The sequence below is a fragment of the Polypterus senegalus genome, chromosome 8, assembly GCF_016835505.1.
Source record: "Polypterus senegalus isolate Bchr_013 chromosome 8, ASM1683550v1, whole genome shotgun sequence".
In the NCBI taxonomy this organism is placed as follows: Eukaryota; Metazoa; Chordata; class Cladistia; order Polypteriformes; family Polypteridae; genus Polypterus; species Polypterus senegalus.
In genome coordinates, this window is record NC_053161.1 from 152,737,895 (window position 1) to 152,761,459 (window position 23,565).

Sequence of the window (23,565 nt, forward strand, 5' to 3'; positions counted from 1 at the left end):
TTGCTTTTTGCTGTTAAAATATACCGTACATTTTCTGTATTTATAGAGGCGTTTTCCTTCAGTGTATAAAGTAGACATTTGTAATTCTCAAGATGTAATTTTAAAATATGGATTACCATTTTAATTATGTAATAATTGACACACAGCAACAAATCTTTTTTAAAAAAAAGCTTATTGTTTACTAAGCAGCAATTTCAAATTCATCTTTTATCTTTTTTTTAATTAAAAATGTGAGCTGCTGCATTTTAAACCAGCTCACTGTCTAAACTCAAGTTTTGTCTGTTTTAATTTAAAGGACAAAATCCATCCATCCACCAACCCGCTGAATCTGAACACAGGGTCACGGGAGAGCCAATCCCAGGGCACAAGGCAGGAACCAATCCCGGGCAGGGTGCCAACCCACCACAGGACACACACCAAGCCCAATTTAGAACCGCCAATCCACCTAACCTGCATGTCTTTGGACTGTGGGAGGAAACCGGAGCACCCGGAGGAAACCCACACAGACACGGGGAGAACATGCAAACTCCACGCAGGGAGGACCCGGGAAGCGAACCTGGGTCTCCTAACTGCGAGGCAGCAGCACTACCACTGCGCCACCCAAAGGACAAAACAGAGGTCTGAATTCTTTAAAGTAGATTTTCTTGCTGTTTGTCTAGCTGCACAAGGATGACTTTTTCAATTACTTTTTTCCAGATTGTTACTCCACTTTAACATAAAGGCTAATGTAGCAATCATGTCTCGTTCACTGATAACACCAGTTTCCACTCACTGCTCTTTGTTTACACTGCAGGATGTTTGCTGCAAAAGAAAAAAACAAAAAAAGCTGCATGTTGGCTCAGCTACTGCAGTACCTTGCGTAGAGGTGCGCTGTAATGAAATTAATGTAAAGCTTAGAAAAACGTGCTGAAAAGATTGGATTTTGTGATCGGCCTTTTTACTGATCACCAGTATTTTTCTAATAGTGAAAATGGGCTGGTTTTCAATCGCAACCAATTGATAAGAGCATCTCTAAATGGCAGTTTGTAATCTCACTGCTGTGCTTTGTTAGTGCACACTTTCTTACGGCTCATTGACTGCATGTGCACTGCACTGATTCTTTCGAGTTTGAGTGGAATTGCTACCCATGAATGAGTTACACGAACCTCCTTATTTGATTCACAAACTGAATCATTACTTGAGAACAACTTTTTTAATTCTGAACTTTCACTATGTTGTTGTTCTTCATGCTGCCAAAGAGGATAATGTGATACCATATAAATTACTTGAAATGCTCAGACCATCTGGTCCTCAAAGAAGCGCCTCTCATGAAACAGAGCAGACCACGTTACCATGCGGAGGTTGCTTTAATGTCACTCACACCTACCTAATGTCACTGTGGCTCAATTCCTGACAGACGTGGCTCATGCTTGTGTGGCTATTCTTAATGCCGCATGCTTGCAGAGCTGTTATTTCCCCATCTTCAACACCATTGTTTGCCTGTCTGCAATACCGTGTAAATGCAGAGCTGTTGGTTTCCTGTCATCGGCAGAGCTTGGCATGGTTGTTTTCATGCCGACAGTCCCACACAGCTGTTGTTTTGCTGTTGGTGGTCAGCGTTCACCGTGCTGCTTTTCCTGTCTGCTGTTTGTGCCTGGGCAGTGCTTGGTTTCTTGTCACTGCCACTTGCTGTGAGAAGGACCCAAAGCCAAATTCCGTGGCTGAGGTGGCCTGCCAGATTCATTCATGGGTGATGCTACACCTATCATGGCATAAGCTTTTTGCATGCACAGCATTGTACATATATAGATCAACATCTGTAACATAATTAAATATGGATAATATTATGAATGTGATACATTCAGGGAGGGCAAAGGTTTTGTACTGCTGCCGGCCCTGGATCCTATTGATGAAATCAGTTGAATTGATTCACTTAAAGGGGTAGATGGAAAGAATCAAATTAGTGAAATGAATCGAAAGGCTCATCTCTACAAGGTTGCAACCTGTGTGAGAGAGAGAGTGGGAGCGTCAACACTGAGTGACTCCTTGTGGGTAACAGCCACACCACACCTTGTCATGACTAGAAGGTGAATTTCACTCCTGTAACTAGGGTGGACAAAACAAACCCCAAAGACTACTGCTGTGCAGTAAGTGGCAAAGAATTCTCTACTTAAACACAACACATTTAGGAATGAAAACAACAACAATATTAAAAGATATCTGGACAAACCAGTGTTGTTATGACAGAAGAGAGAACAAGCCCTTAAAAAGAAGGAAACTTTACTGCTGTTTTAAATATGGCAAATAATTATAGTGCATTAACAGTATACAAGATAGAGAGGTTTTCCACAAATATGCCATTGCAAGAAATGCATACGAATTCACAATGGACCACGGATTGCTTTAAAGAGACCAAGAACAAGCAGAAGGAAGCCATTAAAGAGTTGAAAATGTGATCAAAGAAAAAATGGAGGTAGCCTTCTAGCATGTAAAAAGTAAAATATATAAGGCAGCTATTACAGGCAATTAGGTTCTCTGATATGGATGAGCAGATACTGTGGACGAAACTCAGACCCGACAGCAGGTGCGGTTATAAAGCATCTTTATTTTCAGAGTCACGGTGAGAAGAGTTTCAGAAAAGCAGACAATCAAATATACATGACAGCGTCAGGGCTCTTCTGAACCCCGTCTGTTGGGTGGGGTCCAGTTTTATACCCCTAGAATGCGTGATTTAATATCATTATAAAATGTAACAGTCAACACTTTATTATACACAAACCTTGAGCCCCTTTAACATCCCTTGATTTCTTGGCTCCTTGTGTTATGGCTTTCAGATGTAAGCTAAGGAACAATGTGATAAGGAAGGCTCATGTGTGGAATGCATAGACCTTGAGGCCTCTGCACAAATATTATTCTGTTTGCTAAAACAAAGCATGCTATTACATGGTTTTGTAAAGCTTACTTCTCAGACATGAATTAGTACAAGGGAACGAAGAGAACACTCGTCTTCCACAATACCCAGGAGAGAATCCCACAAAAACAGCCAAACTGTGTTGTATTTTCAGCTGCGTCATTGGAGTTTAAAGCGGAAAACCGTTCTCCACCTCCAAATCCCCGAACTCCCTTGTGAAGATATGTGAATGATGTGTAATGCATCCTTAGTTCAAGGTGTTTGGCAAATGTGCAGTAATAAGTAAAGAGAAAAGTGGTCAAAATATAAAAAATGACCACAAAAGGGACAGTGAGAGGACTAAAAACTGCAATACAAACGAACTGAATTCTGCGTGAGATGATGAATTCCCTACACAGAACAAGCAGATAAACCAGAACCACAGTCGTAACTGATAAAACAATATGCCAAACACGATGATCCGACATATAGGAGAAGGAAGGCACGATGTCGATCAGGCAAAATTCTTTTCATTACATAGAGAATCTCCTTATCTAGAACTCATATGGAAATTAAAGAGAAATGTACATAAAATTGAAATCAGGTTGTGTGTGAATCTAAAACAAAGTAAAGAGTTATGAAGTTGAAGTGAAAACCTCGACAAGTTTGAAAGAGCATCTGGATGTAATATTGGGACAATTAAACTGCTAGCTAACCAAACAGGTGCAATGGACTGAGTGGTTTCCTCTCCTTATCTGAAGTACTTTTGTAACAAATCATGGAGTTGACGTGAGAGCCTTGACAACTTTAAAACTGCATCTACTGTAGATGTGATAATTGGGTCAGCTTCACTGTTTGCTAACCAAATAAGTTTGATGGACTGAGCGGTTCCCTCTTCTTTCTTTAACTTCCTTTGTACAAGGACCTGGGAATGAAGAGTTCTCTAAAATGAAGGTAAAGCGTCTGGAGGCTGTCATCAAGATGAACAGGTAAGCACATGAGAGAAATTGTAGATTATTTAGAGTAGTTTTAAATTGTCAGTAAAAGTGTAAGGGATGAGCCTCACCCACCACTACTGTCAGCTCTAATACATGTGAGCAGACCCCACCTACATGTAGTGTAGTGTACGAAAGTAGTAACAGCAACAACAAAACCAAATAATGAAACGGCACACTAGCACAACTGAACCTTATTTTGCAGTTCCATTCATCTGGTAGGAGTCCAGATCCTCCATGATGCTGTATGCTGAGACTGCAGTAGGACAGCGAGTGCCCTCCAGAATTGTAAGAGCTGTTACTATTTTGTTGCATCCTTCTGAGACGACGGTTAACTTTACTTTTAGAAAAAAGAAAGAGACTCACTTTTTAGGGCTCATTGCATCTGAGGAGAAGTCTGCTCTTCTGCCAAGGTTTGTTTTTACAGAGTTTATAACGGAAGAGTCAAACTGATCTTGCGTGCCTCATCACCGCGAGGCAAACATTTATTAAATCCAGAAACAACGGAGATGTAGCCTGTCCTGACAAGACCGGGTGCGATGCAAAGACCAAACTGGGCACTAGAGACTCGTACTGCACCATTTAGAGTCACCAGTTGATCTGGCCTGACTGTTTGTCAAGTGTCTGAGAGCTCAGCAGAATCCATTTTTTTTTTTTATTTATTTATTAATTTTATTACAATCAATACATAGCAATCAAGTTTTTACAAAAAAAAAAGAATTATGCTAAGAACAGATCGATCCCCACCCTTAAGAGAGCGAGCGAGCCAAACGGTGTAAAATTTAAGGCTTTTAAAAATACCTAAATCAACAAATTCTCTGTGCTTTATAAAATCATTTCAAAATATTACTGATTAGATCCTGCCATGTTTTGAAAAAAGTCTGCACAGATCCTCTAACTGAGTATTTGATTTTTCCAATTTTAAATAATATAACACATCAGTTTCCCACTGACTTAAAAGAGGAGAGTTTGGGTTCTTCCAGTTTATCAGAATAAGTCTGCGTGCCAACAGTGTAGTGAATGCAATCACAGTTTGTTTGTCTTTCTCCACTTTAAGCCCCTCTGGAAGAACCCCAAACACAGCTGTTAATGGGTTAGGAGGGATTGTGAGTCCAAGACTGTCTGAGAGGTAATTAAAATTTTTGTCCAGAATAATGTTAATTTGGAGCAGGCCCAGAACATGTGACCCAGTGAGGCTGGGGCTTGGTTGCAACGTTCGCAGGTTGGATCATGCCCTGGAAACATTTTGAGAGTTTTAGTCGAGACAGATGTGCTCGATATATAATTTTGAGTTGTATAATTGTATGCTTTGCATATGGAGCTTGAGTGAATTCTCTGCATTGCTACTTTCCACTCCTTTTCTGATATATTAATTGAGAGGTCATTTTCCCAGTGTCCTCTTGGATCTTTGAAAGGAAGGGATTGTAAAAGGATTTTATATATTGTAGAGATGGAGTCTAACTCCTTGAAATTGAGCAATAATTTTTCCAGCGTGGATGAGGGTGCAAGATGAGGAAAATCTGGAAGGTTCTGTTTAACAAAGTTCCTGATTTGAAGATAGTGAAAGAAATTTGTAGCTGGAATGTTAAATTTGGAACGTAATTGTTCATAGGATGCAAAGACGTTGTCTATATAAAGATCTCTAAGCAAGTTAATTCCAAATTTTTTCCAGATATTAAAAACTGCATATGTTTGTGAGGGTTGAAAGAGGTGGTTCTTTTGCAGGGTGCCACAGAAAGAAGCTTCTCCGTCTTAAAATGCTTTCTACATTGGTTCCAGATTCTAAGTGAGTGGAGCACAATTGGGTTATTAGTGTATTGCCGATAACGTGTGTTTATTGGAGCACAGAGCAGGAATACAAAGAAGTACTGCAGGATTTTACTTCTATTGCGGTCCATGCCTGTGTATGTTCTTCTATTTGTGTCCAGGTTCTTATCGACTGTATATTTGCGCCCAGTAATAAAACTGGAAGTTAGGTAGAGCCATGCCGCCTTCTGCCTTTTGTCTTTGTAGGGTCGCTCTTTTGATGCGTGGATGTTTAGAATTCCAAATAAATGAGGTTATTGTTGAATCTAATTGCTTAAAGAACGATTTATTAATGTATATTGGTATGTTTTGAAATAAAAAGGAGCTTAGGAAGAATATTCATCTTAACAGTGTTAATTCTTCCAGCTAGTGTGAGATGAAGGGTTGACCATCTATGCAAGTCTTGTTTAATTTTTTCCATACAGACGACGAAATTTTGTTGATAAAGAGCTTTATGTTTACTTGTGATGTTTACCCCGAGGTATTTAAACTGTTCTGCAATGATAAAAGGAAGGGTGTCTAATCTAATATTATATGCTTGCGAATTCACGGAAAGAGTACACTTTTATTCAGATTAATTCTGAGACCAGAGAGCTTTTGAAATTCTGTGAGTGCTGCTAAGACTGCAGGCACAGAATTTTCTGGATCCGATATATACAGTACCATGTCATCTGCATATAATGAGATTTTCTGTTCCAGTCCTTCTCTGCTAATCCCCTTTATCTGATCAGTATTTCGACAATGTATTGCCAGTGGTTCAATGGCAATCACAAACAGCAGTGGTGACAAAGGGCATCCTTGTCTTGTGCCACGTTCTAGTTTAAAGTAGTCTGAGCAAATGTTATTGATGCAAACTGAAGCTTCTGGGTTAGTATACAGTAATTTAATCCATGCACAAATGTTCGGGCCAAACCCAAACTTCTCCAAAATAGTAAAAAGGTATTTCCATTCAATCATGTCGAATGCTTTTTCTGCATCCAATGATAATAATATTTCTGGGGTGTTTGATTTAGTTGGTGAGTATATTACATTAAACAGGCGTCGAAGATTTGAAGATAAGTGTCGGCCCCTAATAAATCCAGTTTGGTCTTGTGATATTACTGAGGGGAGCACTTTCTCCATCCTTCTAGCTATGATTTTAGAGAGTATTTTAACGTCGTTATTCAGAAGTGAAATTGGTCTGTATGATGCACATTGTAATAAGTCCTTATTTTGTTTTGGAAAGACAGTGATTAGTGCTTGGCGAAAGGTTTGTGGAAGAAATTGGTTATCTCTGGCTTCTGTAAATGTTGCTAATAGGAGGGGAGAGCTCAGCAGAATCCAACAGCGACCAGAATGAAATCTGAACCCACCAGGGATATGGAGGTAAGAAGTGCTTGTCGCAGTGTGACTCCTACCTTCAAATACATTGGCACATTGGTTTCATCCTCTTCTTTTTATTTGATTTGGCATATAATATATTAGGCTGGGACCCAAGACTTATTGAAGCTGGCACAGAAAATAAATGAGTTCATCCACAGGAAGTCACAAAACCAGTTTAGAGTGAAAACGAAAATGAAATTGAGATGTGCTGCATTGATTAAAAGTGAATGCCAATTTATTTAACAAATATTGATGTCAGATTAGTGTACCCTGACTCAAGTGCTGCATTCAGTACTTTTGCAGGATATAAATTAGAGACAATTGAAAAGGAAACTATTCCTTCATCTGTAAAGAGAAATATCTGATTTAATACACTGTCATATTTCACTTTAACGTGTATATTATGCTTCATTTAAAAGTCCTAAGCACTGCACATATTTACAAATCTGTCCATACTGTTACTGAACCCACTTAAAAAGGAGCTGAAGGTTATCAATGGAGATCAAGGCAGAAAGCAAACCTGAAAAGCCCAGTTGTCTATTTTAATTTAAAATATTAGGATATAATTTTCCCCCAGAGACAAATATCTGTATATCAGTTTAAAAAGCAAGATAAAAAGAGTAAGATTTATCAGATGACCCTTTATAGGATGCACAGCACACATACTCATTAAGACCCTTGTTGGTTAATTTAGTTTTGTTGATTTAAAAGACACATTAGAAAGCTGATGGTATCCAAAGCATCTGCAGTCACATTAAAGATTAATAAAATATAATGAGGCATTTTCTAAATACAATCAAGAACAACTTGAAAGCCCAGAATATCCAGCAATGCATTTTGCACAATGCATTATCGCCGATGGTGTAATTATCCAGATTTTTTCAGATACCAAGCCTAACTAAGTGTTTCTTATAGACAGAGGCAGCCTTAGGGGTGTTCGGGGCCTAGGGCTAACCGACATGGGGCCGTGTGACGATGTGGGTTCTGGCTCCACGCTCCCATTGCTGTTTGGAAGCACTTGAACCCAACACCGTCGATAATGAAACCGAGTGAGCTAGTCAATGGAGGCAAATAAACAATTGAGCAAGGGGTGGTGCAAAAAGTGAATAGTGTTTTTATTTAAAATCCAACAAAACAAAGCAATGTTCCATAAAGTGCAGTTCAAAAGTTCTTTAAATAAATAATCCATTAAAATAAAACGTGGAGGTAAAAACCAATAGAAAAACACAACCTTTAAAAACCAGAGGTTACAATCTTCTTTAGGAAGCAGTCTTAAAAACAACAAACAAGCTCGGTGCTTCTTTTCTGTTAGCGTCTCAGTTAGCGTTTCTGTTAGCGTCTCACCTGCTTATCCCGTTTGGGCTTAGCAGCAGGCAAGACGCTCTCTGCAGCTGCCCTCCTCTACATACTCGAGACTGGAGACCTCCCGATCCCTGGCTCCGGTATGGCACTAATCCCAGTCCCCGAGACTTGATTACCCCCAATGGCCAGGCCACACACATTGTGGACTCCAACCACCAAGTCTCCCGACTTCCGACTTCCGCTGCCTTTCCACGGCCTTCTGCGGCTCATCGCTTTCACCAGGTCACTCCCACTACATGGTCGCTCAGCAGGAGCAACATCCACTCAAACACCCGGGTGACGGCCTTACACCCAGCTTCCTCACAGCTGCCCTCGATCGCGGAATCGCGTGCTCTCCACTCGCTCGCACGCACGCACGCACCGCCTGCTTCTTCGCTCCCTGTAACCTCCGTCCTCTTTTCCTCTCTCTCTTTTCTCATCTTTCCATTTTTCCACCTCAAAACCGACTCGCGCATCTTTTCAAATGACGAGGGGCCATCACAGCTGTAGCATTAGCCACGGGAGCAATCACGAATGTGGGCTGTTCCTCACCTGTGCACTACGTGAGAAACGCCCACATCGCCGACTGCCCCGCGGCTCGCTACAACAACGCCCCCCTCACGAAGCCGCCTCGGGTGCGGTGATTTATTTAAAATGAATGGCCTTTGCTCAACGAGCTGTGGACCCATAACACCACAGGCCGGTTACATCAAATGATTTTACCGGTATGTGTGGGCTGTATAAACATACACCAGATTTTCTCATTACAGTATTCAGCTACATTTTTGAAAGATAACACACAGACTTTATCAAAATATAAATGGAGAATATAACTTGACAAATCCTCTCGAACGGGACACACAGACCTCAAAAGCGGGGCCCCCTTAGGCACGGGGCCTATGACAGTCACCCCATTTTCCACCCAAAATGACACTCTTGCTTTTAGCTCAAGGGCAAATAAAAATAATAATAACAATAATAAAGGACAGCACCTTGGATAATTCATTTTATGGGTTCAAAAAGTAAATTCTTTTCTATCCTTGAACTCTACAATAAAAATAATCCTTCAAAGACTAGACTATAACTGGCCAGCCATTTTCCTCATAACAGCGTGCATTTGACTGTACAGCAATAGCTAAATGTGACTTCAGTCCTACAGCTGACTTCTGTGCTCAAAATAGAGATATACTATTGTTGAAGAAAACCAGTACAATGACTTACAAGTCTGACATGGCTGATAGAGTCAAAAAACAAACAGAGTTCACATTTGTGGTAATGTTGCAAATTTGACAGATGCGGAAGGAAGATTTGTAACAGTCGGTGCAGATGATAAACAAATTAAACCCAATGAGCACTTTAAAAGACAAACTGTGGGATGGTTTTGCTGAATGGTTATTTATGAGTACTTGTGTTTTAAAAGGTTATCAGGTTGATGGTGGAGCGATTGATCTGGTCAGAGATTATGGAAACAAAGATGGCCAAGAAAACTAATATCAGCAGAACGTAATGAATGCTGACTTCAGGATTTATTACATCCTTTGGCTGAACTACAGTGTCTACGTTTCATTTCTGCACAGCCTATGAAAATTTCACTGACAACATTTCAGAATTTCAATTTCTAAACTTTTCTTTATTACATGACTGCTAATCTATCCTGTGGATATTGTAAAAAAAAAAAAAAAAAATACTGCAGGAGAGTTCAGCCTTTACATTTACTTATTTGGTTTACACTTTTATCGAAGGCGACTTACAACATTTATGATACAATTGATTAAGTTTTCAATTGGAGCCCAGGCAGATACTTAGGGTCACACAGAGTTTGTCCAAAGCCTTCTCCACTATGTCTGCCTGCCTTTAAATGTTTGATACTGAAGCCTTTCCTTTCCATTTATTACTGTAGTACTAGGTTGTTGTAACATATTAGCCATTATGAATGTTTATGGAAGTCAAGCCAAATGATCCCTTTTACTTGCTACCAAAAAAGATTACAATATTCAAGATTTCGAGGCAACGCAGGCCCCTTCTTCATGCAGTTTGTAATTGTAATTGATTACATCATGTAATGTGTAATTGATTACATCTTGCCTGAAGAAGGGGCCTGAGTTGCCTCAAAAGCTTGCATATTGTAATCTTTTTAGTTAGCCAATAAAAGGGGGTCATTTTGCTTGACTTCTCACCACATTTACCACATATTGTATAACAATAAATTTTCATAATGCCAGTATTATATAAAGTTAATATATTGTAAATGTACAATACCCACATTTGGTGCAATTGCCTTGAGACACACAATTTATTTATTTTAACCCCCACACAGCTCTCCACGGGTCTTTGCTCAGTTTATTATAAGCACTTTGGCCACAGCATTCCTATGTTGTTTTAAATGTGCTATATACATAACTTGACATGGACATTATTACTCCTCTCTCAGCTGCTATCCTCCCAGAGATTGCAGAGATGGGAAGCAACCTCTGAACTTCAGGTTTATAAGTAGCCCAGCTCAGACAGCTGAGCCGAATGTCCACTCCACTCCACTCTGTCAGTCAGTGGCCGATCAGACAGCCATCTATGAAGGGGCCTCCTGTTTTATGGTCAGCCGTCTCTCAGCTTTGTGGTGTTTGCCGTTCCCCAGAGTGAATCCTTGCTGGAGAACCTTTTTTTCCCACCATATATACTTTAGCACAGGGGTTTTTATAGGTCTTGAGAATGCATGACGAATGTGTCTTCAGTCACTTGCGTTGTCAGTGTATACTTTCTAGTACTTGGCCATAGTGCTTACTTGGCCTCCTGGGTATGATTACCCAAAGTAGTCTGAAGCTTCTCTCTTACTAGCTGTATCTGTAAACCATGATTTTCTTCACATAAACCCTTAGACTATTACTTGCCCAGGTGGACCAAAAAAGTAACTTTGATGCCATAATAATTAAAAAAAAAAAAATTATCTTATTTATTCCAGCACTCAGCAGTTACAATAAGAATCATTATAATGTCCACTCACTTAAACTAGTTCATCATGGTAGGAGTCCATAATCTACCCCACAGCTGAAGAGTGAATACTGTACAGATCACATTTCATCACAGGACACTCCAATACCATCACCCAAGCTTGTGCATGCCAGGCCAGGTTTGAGTAGTTGATTAACATAGTTTGCGCCTGCTTGAAAATGGAGGAAAAAACTGGAACCAAGAGACCATGGCATTAACCACTTTTCTGACATTACTTCTTATTATAAAGGGTATAGGATGAAGTAAACAAATTAACTTGATCTGTTAAACCTGGTTAGTAGCAGCAAAGCATTTAAGAATCTTCAATTGCATAACCTAACAAAAGAATTGCGTAAAAATGTCTAATCACTCTTATTTACGTTCCTAATTTCTTACTTCAGATGTTTTATTCACTCTCTGTCCTGTGGTCTTTACCTTGTTGTTCTCACTCTTAATATTTCTAGCTAACTCTTTGTAGACATTCTTTTTGATGTATCTTTAGGTGGTTTTGTTTCACATCTGCCAGGTCCCTGATAAAATTTCCTGGTAATTTCCATTATTCTTAGGACTGAATAGACTCTTGGACTTGTACTTCAGTTAGCCAGACTTTTTCTAAGTGTTTTCTCTCAGGGGCTGATTCATCTGTAAGGTTTAGTTTTGCTTACAATCAAGATGGTTGAGTGAACCTCCCTCATTGGTTGTGACCTGTTGTTGTATTACTATTCTCTGAAATTTCTCACCAATGGTTTAGTTTGCTTACTTTCAGGACAGGAGTATACCTCACTCTCGAGTCTTGAAGTGAGCTTGTTTTTGTGGAGTGATTTTTGCACTGCTAGTGCTGTTTTTCACCAGTGTGAATTTTTTTGTGTTCCTGAAGACTGTTACTGCGTGAGAAAGTTTTTCCACATTCAGAGCAGAAATACGGTTTCTCTCCAGTGTGAATTCGTATGTGAGTTTGAAGATGGCTACTGTCAGAAAATTGCTTGTCACATTCAGAACAAGAGTATGGTTTCTCTCCAGTGTGGATCCTTCTGTGGGTCTGAAGACTGCTTCTGTCTGTGAATCGTTTTTCACATTCAGAACAACAGTGTGGTTTTTCTCCAATGTGAATACTTGTGTGTTTCTGAAAACTGCTCCTGAAGGAGAATTGTTTGCCACAGTCAGAACAGGAGTATGGTTTCTCTCCAGTATGAAGTCTTAAGTGTGTCTGAAGATTGCCATTACGGGAGAATTGTTTTCCACATTCAGAACAACAATACGGCTTCTCACCAGTGTGAATACTAGCATGTTTTTGGAAACTGCTCCTAAAAGAAAATTGTTTGCCACAGTCAGAACAGCAATATGGTTTCTCTCCCGTGTGAATCCTTGTATGGTTCTGAAGATTGCTACTGCGTGAGAATCGTTTCCCACATTCAGAGCAAGAATAGGGTTTCTCCCCAGTGTGAATTCTTACATGTCTCTGAAGATGCCGTTTAAGTGAAAATCGTTTGCCACATTCAGAACAGCAGTGAGGCTTCTCTCCAGTGTGAATTCTTGTGTGTTTTTGAAGACTGCTTTTGGTAGAGAATGTTTTTTCACATTCAGAACAGCAATATGGCTTTTCTCCAGTGTGAAATCCTGTGTGCACTTTAAGATGGCTTTTAAATGTGAACCATTTGCCACATTCAGAACAGGAGTGTGGCTTCTTCCTCCTGTGGTTATTGTTAGGTTTGGATTTGCTTTTAAAACTTTCTCCATGTTTATTGCCAAAAGACATTGGATTCATATCTTGTGCTCGTTGTGCATTATTGGCTTCTATTACTGTTGATTTCAAAACAGCCAGAGAGCTACTCTGCAGTGAAGACAGAATCAAACTATCTGATGCAGATGGCATTTTCTTTATGTTTTCAACATGGTGCTTCTGTTGTGGTATGTAATGAAAAGAGGCATGAGCAAATGAAGAGGGCACAAAGCTTCTGTTCTTTTGCAAATCTGCCAAAAAACACAAATACAACAAGACAGAGTTTAGAAGGAAATCTGACAAGGGGTAATCATTTAGTAGAAACTTGTTTTTTCTTTTTAGGAGGAGGAATAAGTTATTTAACCCAGATATTAGACCTTGACTTGCCTGTAACAGTCTTACAGTTTCCTCCCATTTAGATTTTTTTGCTTATATCACAGGCAGTGCGTTGTAGTGGTTAAGGCTGTAGACTTCAAACCCTGAGGTTGTGGGTTCAAATCCCGCTACTGACAGTGTGTGACCCTGAGCAAGTCACTTCACTTGCCTCTGCTCCAAGTGGAAAAACAAAAGGAATGGAACCAATTGTGTCATAAATGTTGTAAGTCAACCTTGGATGAAGGCGGCAGCCAAATAAGTAAATTTAATGTAATGTAATAGTGAAGAAGACTTCAAACAGGGCAAAAACTAGTTAGGAACTATCCCATTTTGTCACTGTGCTTTCTTTCTAATGTTTTCTTGATGTTACTTACTGAGTTCTAGATTGTATTACTCTGTATATGTTACAAATCAATAAAGCACAATATTATATTCATATCCTAAACTTCCTGTTTGTCTAGCAAGCAAATCAGAAATCCTAAAATGTTTTTTTTTTTTAATTTATTTAATAAACTGTGCTGTGAAAAAAAATACTTGCTCGCTTCCTGATGCCCTCTATTTTTGTATATCTGTCTCAATGAATGGCTTCAGATCTTCAAAAATATAAAATTAGTAAAAGGGAATCAGTAAACCTATAGCTCCATTTCAAATTGCTACTTAGTCTATTGCTGTTTATGAAGTTTTCCAACACCATCATTGCCCTTGTGGTCAGCTTTTTGTCTTTACTGAAAGTCAAATAGGCTTCTTCTTCTGTCCCCAGTTTAAAACTAACAAATCTGAGAGAAACAGTCCAGTAAGATCTTCTTACAATTACATTTTTTCCCCAAATGAAATAAAGAAAATCATTTTAAACAAAAACTAAATTGTATTATTTGCTTATATAAAATTGTACAAAAATATAATTAGAAAACAAGAGATACATGGGAGTCTAAATGATTTAAATAACAACTGAAAGAGTACTCATTACTGTGGATTTTTGGATGGATGTTATTTATTTCACAGCACATGAAAGCCTAAACATATTTATAAAACACAAGGAAATGACCGACTTTGGCTGTGCTTCTATTGAACTTCATGAAGGTTCATATATATATATATATATATATATATATATATATATATATATATATATATATATATATATATATATATATATACACACACACACACATATACACACACACTTAGGATTTAATAATAAATGCTGGCCAGTAAAATATACATTTATTAAAAAAAAGATAAAGTAAAAACATTGTTTGTAATGTATTATGTTATATAATATGTAACCATATAACATTGTACTTTTTTTTGTAAGTAATTATAATGTAGCAAACTACTTTTAAAAGTAATATCCAGGACCAGATTAAGGTGGGTGCTATTGATGCAGCATTAGGCCCTTAGAACAGTTTTCCTTTACTATGTTAACCTCAAAATAATTCTTAGAATGAAATTTGGAGTCCGATTTTCAGACGCCTAAACACAGCGCTATTTATTATACAGTTAGCATTGTTCTTTGTGCTATGACGTAACTATAACGTGTTTATTGTTAACCGAAGATTTCAAGTTAATGCTATCAATTTTATGTTAAACAGTTTACTTAGTAATAGCTGCATTTTTTGCAATATCTTGGGGATTCTTGCCACTTTCTTATTGTTCGGTAAGTGCCACGTAGTAAATTTTTCACCTTGAAAGTTAGTTGTATAGTAAAAATCGATGGCTATTTAAATGGTTATCTGAAAAGGTAAAACTAAAAGCCGGCCTGCGGGCCCTGGATGGATGTTTAGAATTTTTAAAATCCTCGACAGGATTGTGGTCTACTATGAAATTTAAATCGTGGACAAATTTTTACCCTCAACAGCCTGAACTGAGTCACTTTGACCCAATGTCTCTGCAAATTCATTTTTTCTTACTCTGTTTCGTAGGAGAATTGCAAAATTGTGTGCATTTCATTGTTAGGTTTTCTGCATTAAGTGCACTTTTCAGACAATTGCTATTGAATGTTGATGTTACATACTTTGATGTTTATTTTGAGCTGTTATGATACTACGTCGTTATTATTATTCATCATCCTCTTTAATAAAACCCCTGTGTGCGTCCAGGAGTCCGTGTGTGTGTGTCTTCTGGTGAAGTGCGCATGCGCGGGGCCACACGGCACGTGTTCAGTCTCTACCTGTGCATTCCCTGTGTGTGCAGAGAGAGAGAGAGAGGGAGACACACACAGGTGCGTGCGCGCAAGAGACAGACAGACACACAGGCCCGCCCGAGAGACAGACACGCACGCATGCACCCACCCACCCAAAACCCCACACACACACACACAGGCCTGCATGGGGGACAGACACACACGCACGCACACACACGCACGCACGCAGGCCCGCCACAGAGACAGACACACACGCGCGCAGGCCCGCCACAGAGACAGACAGACACATACACACAGGTGCGCACGTGCATTGTTGCAATGTTACTTTTCTTGGTTGTTTATTAAATTACGGATTTTTCAAATGTTCATTTTTTTCCCTGTGCTTAAAACTCATTAAAAAAGGTGTTTTTAGCGAGCGGGTCGTAAGGCTATAGCGTGAACTCTTGCAGTGTTAGGTTTCTCTGTTATTCAATGTTTTTACATTTACTTTAATATACGCTGTGCATTCAATGGTATAAATAACTATATTTGTGCTTAAAATCTTAAAAAATACATATTCACATACAGTTCATACGGTATGGAATGGATTAATTGTATTTACATACAATCCTATGGGGGAAATTACTTCGGTTCCACCGAGGTTCCACTATATTACTGTCCGATAAAATTACAGGCATTTTACGGAAATACAAACCAGTATTACTGACAGAGAAAATTAAAGGCACACAATACAGTGACGCATATTACAGCCACATACAAGGTCCCTTGCCATTTAATATAGACTGTTCATACAAATGTTTATGCACTACTGTTCTAGCGCCCGTTATTGTAACGGGCTTAATGTCTAGTGTTCAATAAAGGCTGACTGGTTGCGTCACAAGCAATTAAGGCTCCTTGGTCAGTCTGAGTGCGCATGTACGGTAAGTGTTGAATGCGCATGCACTAATGCTGAGAAAATATTGGCGTTTTTCGCACTGCAGCATCAGGCCCAATTTCGTCTTAATCCGGCCCTGATAATGTCTCCCAGCACTGATAATCAGAAAACAAGATTACATTCAGAAACCAAACAAAACTCATAATCTTACAAAGAAAGTTTTTATCTAACCGCTAGAGTACTGAGTACTCAAAAAAATCACAAAATGGCATTGCAGTACAAAATAAAATACCCTCTACAAAAACATCTTTAATAATGATGTTTCATCCAGAAAATAGTTTAACCCACATGTTCTCAAAAATGAAAGCGTGCTAATAGAAATTTATCATACTCAGGAGAAATTTTAATAACCTAGAATCGTGACAACTGTGAGCATTTACAAACGATTTCAGGGTGGTATTTCCAAATTCAGCTTATTTATATGCATCTTAATGTACAGAGACAGCATCAGTGTTTTGAGGCAAACCTAAAAGGGTTATTTAGTTTGGATTTAATTCAATTCAGTTTATTATTATTAAGTGCACTTAAGGGGCCACCATGCTGTACAGTAACAACTAATACAGTATGGCTAAAAGACATTTAACAATCAAAAAACATCACACTAAATATATATATATATATATATATATATATATATATTTATTTGTATAAATATACACAGTATGACAATTGAACTCACAGACTGACTTTGTAGACAACGTGTATGCTTATCTGTGCACTAGAGACTATTGTCACCTGTGAAATCTTTTTCCACAGCTATGCATTTGGAAAACACTTTCCAAAACGTCATACTCTGTTCATTTTTAGAGCTCACTGAATTCCATGAAGTGAATTATTCATCTTCACAGTGCAATTACAAGCATTTGTTGCTGCTTCCACTGGTGCACAAACATGCAGAGGCTAAGCTGTACAATGTACTGTAGAACACAGCAGATGCAAATTCAGTTGGCTGGTGGAAGGAAGGTAGGCCAGAGGTGTAGACCTTGATGAGAGTAAACGGTAAGGTGACCAGAGTACGGGGTAGTAAGTGAATCAGCCGCCCGCCCCATGGGTAGTGAGGAGGCTCATTCTATGGAATCTTCCTCCCATTTATAGACATGTCTTCCCTTCTTACTGTTCATTTCTATTGTTTCATTACTTTGATTTGAGAGACAGCTCACCAGCACCCCCTACAGTATGTATATACAGTATGTCACGCATGCGCGAGTAGGATGCCACGGACGGATCTTAAACCGCTTCGAAAGATGTTCGCCGGCAGGGAGTGGCGGGGTATTAACCTTTCTCCTTTGAAAAAGAGACGCTCCGCCATCATAGCATGCCCGTAGTACGTCCACTTCCGCCCTTCCTCCGCCATCTTTCCTGACATCAGCAGTTCTATCCTCCCTCACGGTTCCTTCCCAGCATTCCTCCACTTCCGGCTCCTCTATAAAATGGCCTCCGACGCCTCTGAAGGGCGTCGCACATATGAACTGTTTTGTTTATATTTTGACCGGTTTTATTTTTGAAATATTGTGGATTGTCTGCAATATACGGGGGCCGGAAAACCCCAAACCTTTATGTTGTCTATTGCTTCATCTTTTACAAGTATATGTACATTTCTTTGTATATACTGAGTGGTGTTTTTCAGCTTATTATTCTGATTGTTACATGCCTTATACAGTTGTGCTTGAAAGTTTGTGAACCCTTTCATTTTCCGTGATCATTTTCCTCAATAAATAAATGACCAAGTATAATATTTTTGTCTCATTTGTTTAACTGGTTTCTCTTTATCTACTTTTAGGACTTGTGCGAAAATCTGATGTTATTTTAGGTCTTATTAATGCAGAAATATAGAAAATTGTAAAGGGTTCACAAACTTTCAAGCACAACTGTAGCCATACTGTATTGTTACTGTATAGTGTGATGGGCTTTTAAGTATAAAGTGTGCCTAAATAAGAATAAACTGAACTAAATAGAATCCAAATTGCATTAACCTTTTAGGTTTACCCCGTACACTGGCACTTTATCTTAGTTTTCTTTAGCAACCTACCTTCTCTAAAGTGACTTGAAAATGATGCTTTTTCAGATCTCCTCATATCAGACGCGAGTGATTCCAACTTTACATGGACAAAATGGTCCTGAAGTGAGCTTATGTTGACCTCTGCTACCTCTTCATATGGAAAGACTGGCTCTGATTTAAGGTCTTCTTCCTTGACACAGTTTACAGTCTTATTTTTTTGTGCATCAATGCAGTTAGATATCTGCTCAGGGTCTTCAATAAAAATGACACTTTCCTCTTCACAGTCCTCCTCTTTAATACTCACAATATTTGTCTTCATTATATCCATGATAAGGAGGTTCCTTTGCAGTGCGGATTTCTCTTCCTCCTCATTTTTAATATTGTCTGTTGAGATTGCACGTTCATATTTACACTGCTTCTCCATTGGCTCATGATGCATCTCCGCCATTCTTCATTTCATCCATGCATGAATAGAAATGGTGTCTTCCACTTTTCCCTCTGTTGAGAACGCAGGTTAGAATACATTCAGAAGAGCATTAAATGCAGCAAATTGTATCTTTTACTGCCTCCTTTAAGGAAGAAGTCAAGTTAAGATAGGTTTCTCTGTGTCTAGTGATAAACAAAACTTCAAGAAATGGCATGAAAAATTATTTTGAAAAATTTGGGATGAGAACAGAATTATACATAGCTACAAATTGTTTGCGTGTTGTTTCAGAGTGATATACGGTGTATGTGAGTGTTGTGTACATCTCTCTCTCTCTCTCTCTCTATATATATATATATACACACACACATACACATACAATCTAATGTCTGTCTGTCTGCTTTTCACGAGAGAACTGCTTAACAGATTTAGATCAGGTTTTTTTTCTGGAATTTGCTTGAACATTCCGGTTGATTTTACGACTTCTCTCATCACGCTAAGTATCATAGTTTGCTTGCAGAAATGATATATTCACGCTAATCCCAGATAGAGTCCACAGGCCGAGGGGAGGGTAATGTGTGACATCAGGAGTGGGGAGCCAGGCAGGGCCAACTTCACTGTCCTGTTTCACTAATATGCAGGTGAAGCTGAGAGCGATGGCCAGTATAATATAGTGTTTGTATATATTTAAGTGTGAAGGTCTGTGATACGGTTTGCATACTTATAGCTAGAAATCTACAAAGGGAGAAAATGAGTCTCATATCTTACAGGTGGATGCAAGAGGGGTGGATTAGTGAGGGGGAATTCATAGGGTGTTGGTCTTAAAGTCTTTTTTATTATTTGGATATTCTTCTTTTTAAGCATGCATATGCTACAGTCACATGAAAAAAAGTAGACCCCCTTCAGTTCTAAGGTTGTACATATCAGGACATAACAAAAAATCATTGGGTTCTTAGCAGGTCTTAAAATGAGGTAAATACAACCTCAGATGAACACCACATGACATATTACACCGTGTCGTTGATTAATAAAAAATAAAAAAAAATGCAGAAGCAGTGTGTGAAAAGTCCATCCTTAGTGCTTCATGGTAAGTAGCAGACTGGTGCTGCTAATCAAATGCCCCCCTGATTAACTGATCATCAGCAAGTGTGACCACCTCGATAAAGCAGAGGTTTTGGCAATTTGCTGCTCTGGAGCATTCAGCTGTGTGTGTAACACAAAGCCAAGGAGCAAAGACATCAGCAAGGATCTCAGAGAAGCAACTGTTGCTGCCCATCAATCTGAGAAGGGCTATAAGGCCATTTCCAAACAACTTAAAGTCCATCATTCTACAGTGAGAAAGATTATTCACAAGTGGAATAACACTCGAGACAGTGACCAGTCTTCTCAGGAGTGGACATCCCAGCAAATTCAACCCAAGGTCAGAACATGCAATGCTCAGAGAAACTGCAAGAAACCCAAGAGCTCCATCTCACAGTCTATAGGCCTCAGTTAGCGTGTTAAATGTTAAAGTTCATGATGGTACAATTAGAAATAACTGAACATGGGCTTGTTGTAGTGCAGTGCTGCTTAAACATGAAGAATGCTGGCAGTCCCTCCAGTTCGCCCTCTGGTGGTCGTTCCGAGTGTCAACTGGATGATAACATGCAAACAAGACCGCAAGGTCACCCCCACCCTACCCAGAAGGGAGCGGGTTACGGCTGATTTCACCCTATGGTATTTTTAGTCGACCAATGAGGAACAAGGGTACCAAGTTTCATAAAAATCGCTCCAGCCTTTCGGACGTGATGCTGGAACATATATATATATATATATATATATATATATATATATATATATATATATATCTTATATATAAATAATATATATATATATATATATATATATATATATATATATATATATATATAAATAATATATATATATATATATATATTATATATATATAATATATATATATTATATATAAATAATATATATATATATATATATATATATATATATATATATATATATATATATATATATATATGTTCCAGCATCACGTCCGAAAGGCTGGAGCGATTTTTATGAAACTTGGTACCCTTGTTCCTCATTGGTCGACTAAAAATACCATAGGTGAAATCAGCTGTAACCCGCTCCCTTCTGGGAGGGTGGGGTGACCTTGCGGTCTTGTTTGCATGTTATCATCCAGTTGACACTGTCTACAAATCAGGGTAATCACAAACAGATTTAAAGGAATTTTTAAAGGTGGTGTGGACGGCAGGATTGTTTCTGAATTGATGTTCACCTGAGCCATGTCCCATGGACACAAATTATAAATATCTGAAAACCTCAACGCCTGTGAATAAATTCAATAATAAACTCTTTCTATGTGATGATATAAAACGTGTCAATAACGAATACTTTGCTATTTTGCAATATGTTCACACATATAAGGTACTGCAATCTAATAGAGTTAAGGGATCCATCCATCCAATTATCCAACCCGTTATAGCCTAACTACAGGGTCACACGGGTCTGCTGGAGCCAATCCCAGCCCACCGCAGGGCGCACACACACTAGGGACAATGCACCTAACCTGCATGTCTTTGGACTGTGGGAAGAAACCCACCCAGACACGGGGAGAACATGCAAACTCCACGCAGGGAGGACCCGGAAAGCGAACCCGGGTCTCCAAACTGTGAGGCAGCAGCGCTACCCATTGCGCCACCGTACCGCCCGAGTTAAGGGATTTTGTTCTGAATTCGTATTTTTTGCCCATCTATGCTCCTCAGATATTTTCATATGCGCTTTTAACCTCGCCCGAATGCAAACTATCTCCTAACAATCGAATGTGCGACTAAATGGCATGAAGGATGGGTCGGGATAGGCTACGGTTCCTCTCGGAATAAAACGCATTGGAGTCAATATTTTACGTAAAATCCTGGGTGATAAAATATCTAAATTAGTAATCCAAAAATGAAAAACGAGTGTTGCTTCTTTTTTGCCCCGACTCCGCCACTAACTAAAATCCTGCCGCGCACACTGACACAAAGCCATTCGAAACTAGCGGGCGCACGCGACACCAAATGACACAAATCCGCAAAAGCGGAGCCGAACCCTACACAATAAAACAAGAGCGAGGGAGGTAGTTGTTGTCGAGCCGTTTCACGTCTCGTTTTCTCTCTGCATTACGCTGCTTGAGGTCGCACGTCTTTACCTTTCCAGGATTTGCAGCTCCGACCGGCACTCACGAGTCACGACTCTACCATTCGGATCGCTCTGGTGCCGTGCGAAACTAGAGGTGCATACGAACGACTTCCGGTCTTCTTACCAATACGGTGTGTCAAAACAAAAGTCTCCCATAGGAACTGCAATGATTTACAAATTCAAATAGCAGTCTGTCAGAAAGTGAACAATAGCCTGTAAAACAAATATGCGTAGTGGATACAGAAAGAACACGTTAAAAAGTATAAATCCACCATACACAATTTAAGCTGTTCTATGAGTAATGCAACCCTGAATCTGACCCCACTCGTGTAAAGAAAAACTGTTAAATAAGCAACCTCAATAGCGTTGAAGTATGGTTTTCCAATGTTGCATCTGTCCTGGTGTGTATATAAACAAGGGGAATTCCAGTTTCTCAATTACATCTTGCCTGAAGAAGGGGCCTGAGTTGCCTCGAAAGCTTGCATATTGTAATATTTTTAGTTAGCCAATAAAAGGGGTCATTTGGCTTGACTTCTCACTAAATAAACGGTTACCTTCATGGGTGAGAAACTGCTCCATGTGCTACAAACAGACTACTTGGAATATTATACAAGGAGAGCACAGTTTAACAATAAAACTCAAACATCTATGACTAAAACTTCCATGAAATTGTTGGTCCGTCACATTACTCATATGCCGATGAGTGCAACTGCATTTTTTAAAATTATTTTTTATTGAAATCCAAAGCTCAAACATAAGCTGTTTTGGGGGTGTAGTGGTTAAGGATGTAAACCCTGAGGTTGTTGTGGGTTCAAATCCCAGTGCTGACACAGTTTAACAATGAGTAAGTCACTTCACCTGACCACCTGCCTAACAGCCAATTGGAAAAACAAAGGAAATGTTGCCAGTTGTATGGCAAATGTTGTAGGTTGCTTTGGGTAATGGCATCAGTCAAATGATAAGTAATAATAATAATTAAAATATTATCTCATGCATGGTGGCCATAATCTAACCTGGCTGCATTCAAATTGAGAAAAATAACAAAAAGAGCACTAGGGACTGCAGCTAGGAGCAGGGGAACCCAGGCCTGGTCGGCTGTACTGTATTGGCCCATTTATCAATACAAGAGCCAGATGCCCCATTGATCCTCACCATTAACAATTTTTAAAATAATCAAATTAAAAAATAAAAAGACTTCCAGGGGGAAATGGAATTAGCAACTTTAGCAGCAGTAGTCCCTAGTGCAAATTGTCTGGTAGATAACAGATAAATAAAGTGGGGTGCAAGGGGGTGTTAATGGGAATAACAGAAGTAAGAAAATCAGTCATACCAGAGTAAAAACTGAATACAGAAGGACAGTGCCAAAATGAATGCACAAATGTACCTGGGGTGCTCATGGAACAAAAGTGACAATTAGGGT

The 23,565-nt window shown here is 39.1% G+C and overlaps 1 protein-coding gene across 1 annotated transcript in view; it reads right to left on the reverse strand.

Moving 5' to 3' along the window:
* Positions 1-23,565, reverse strand: part of LOC120534622 (zinc finger protein 729-like) — a 109,077-nt gene that overhangs the window by 46,379 nt on the left and 39,133 nt on the right. The window contains exons 5-7 of the mRNA XM_039762211.1: positions 19,675-19,688; positions 18,560-18,978; positions 12,198-13,329 (exon numbers count right to left, since the gene is read on the reverse strand). Coding sequence (XP_039618145.1) covers positions 12,198-13,329; positions 18,560-18,978; positions 19,675-19,688 — 1,565 coding nt within the window. The remainder of the gene's footprint in view (positions 1-12,197; positions 13,330-18,559; positions 18,979-19,674; positions 19,689-23,565) is intronic.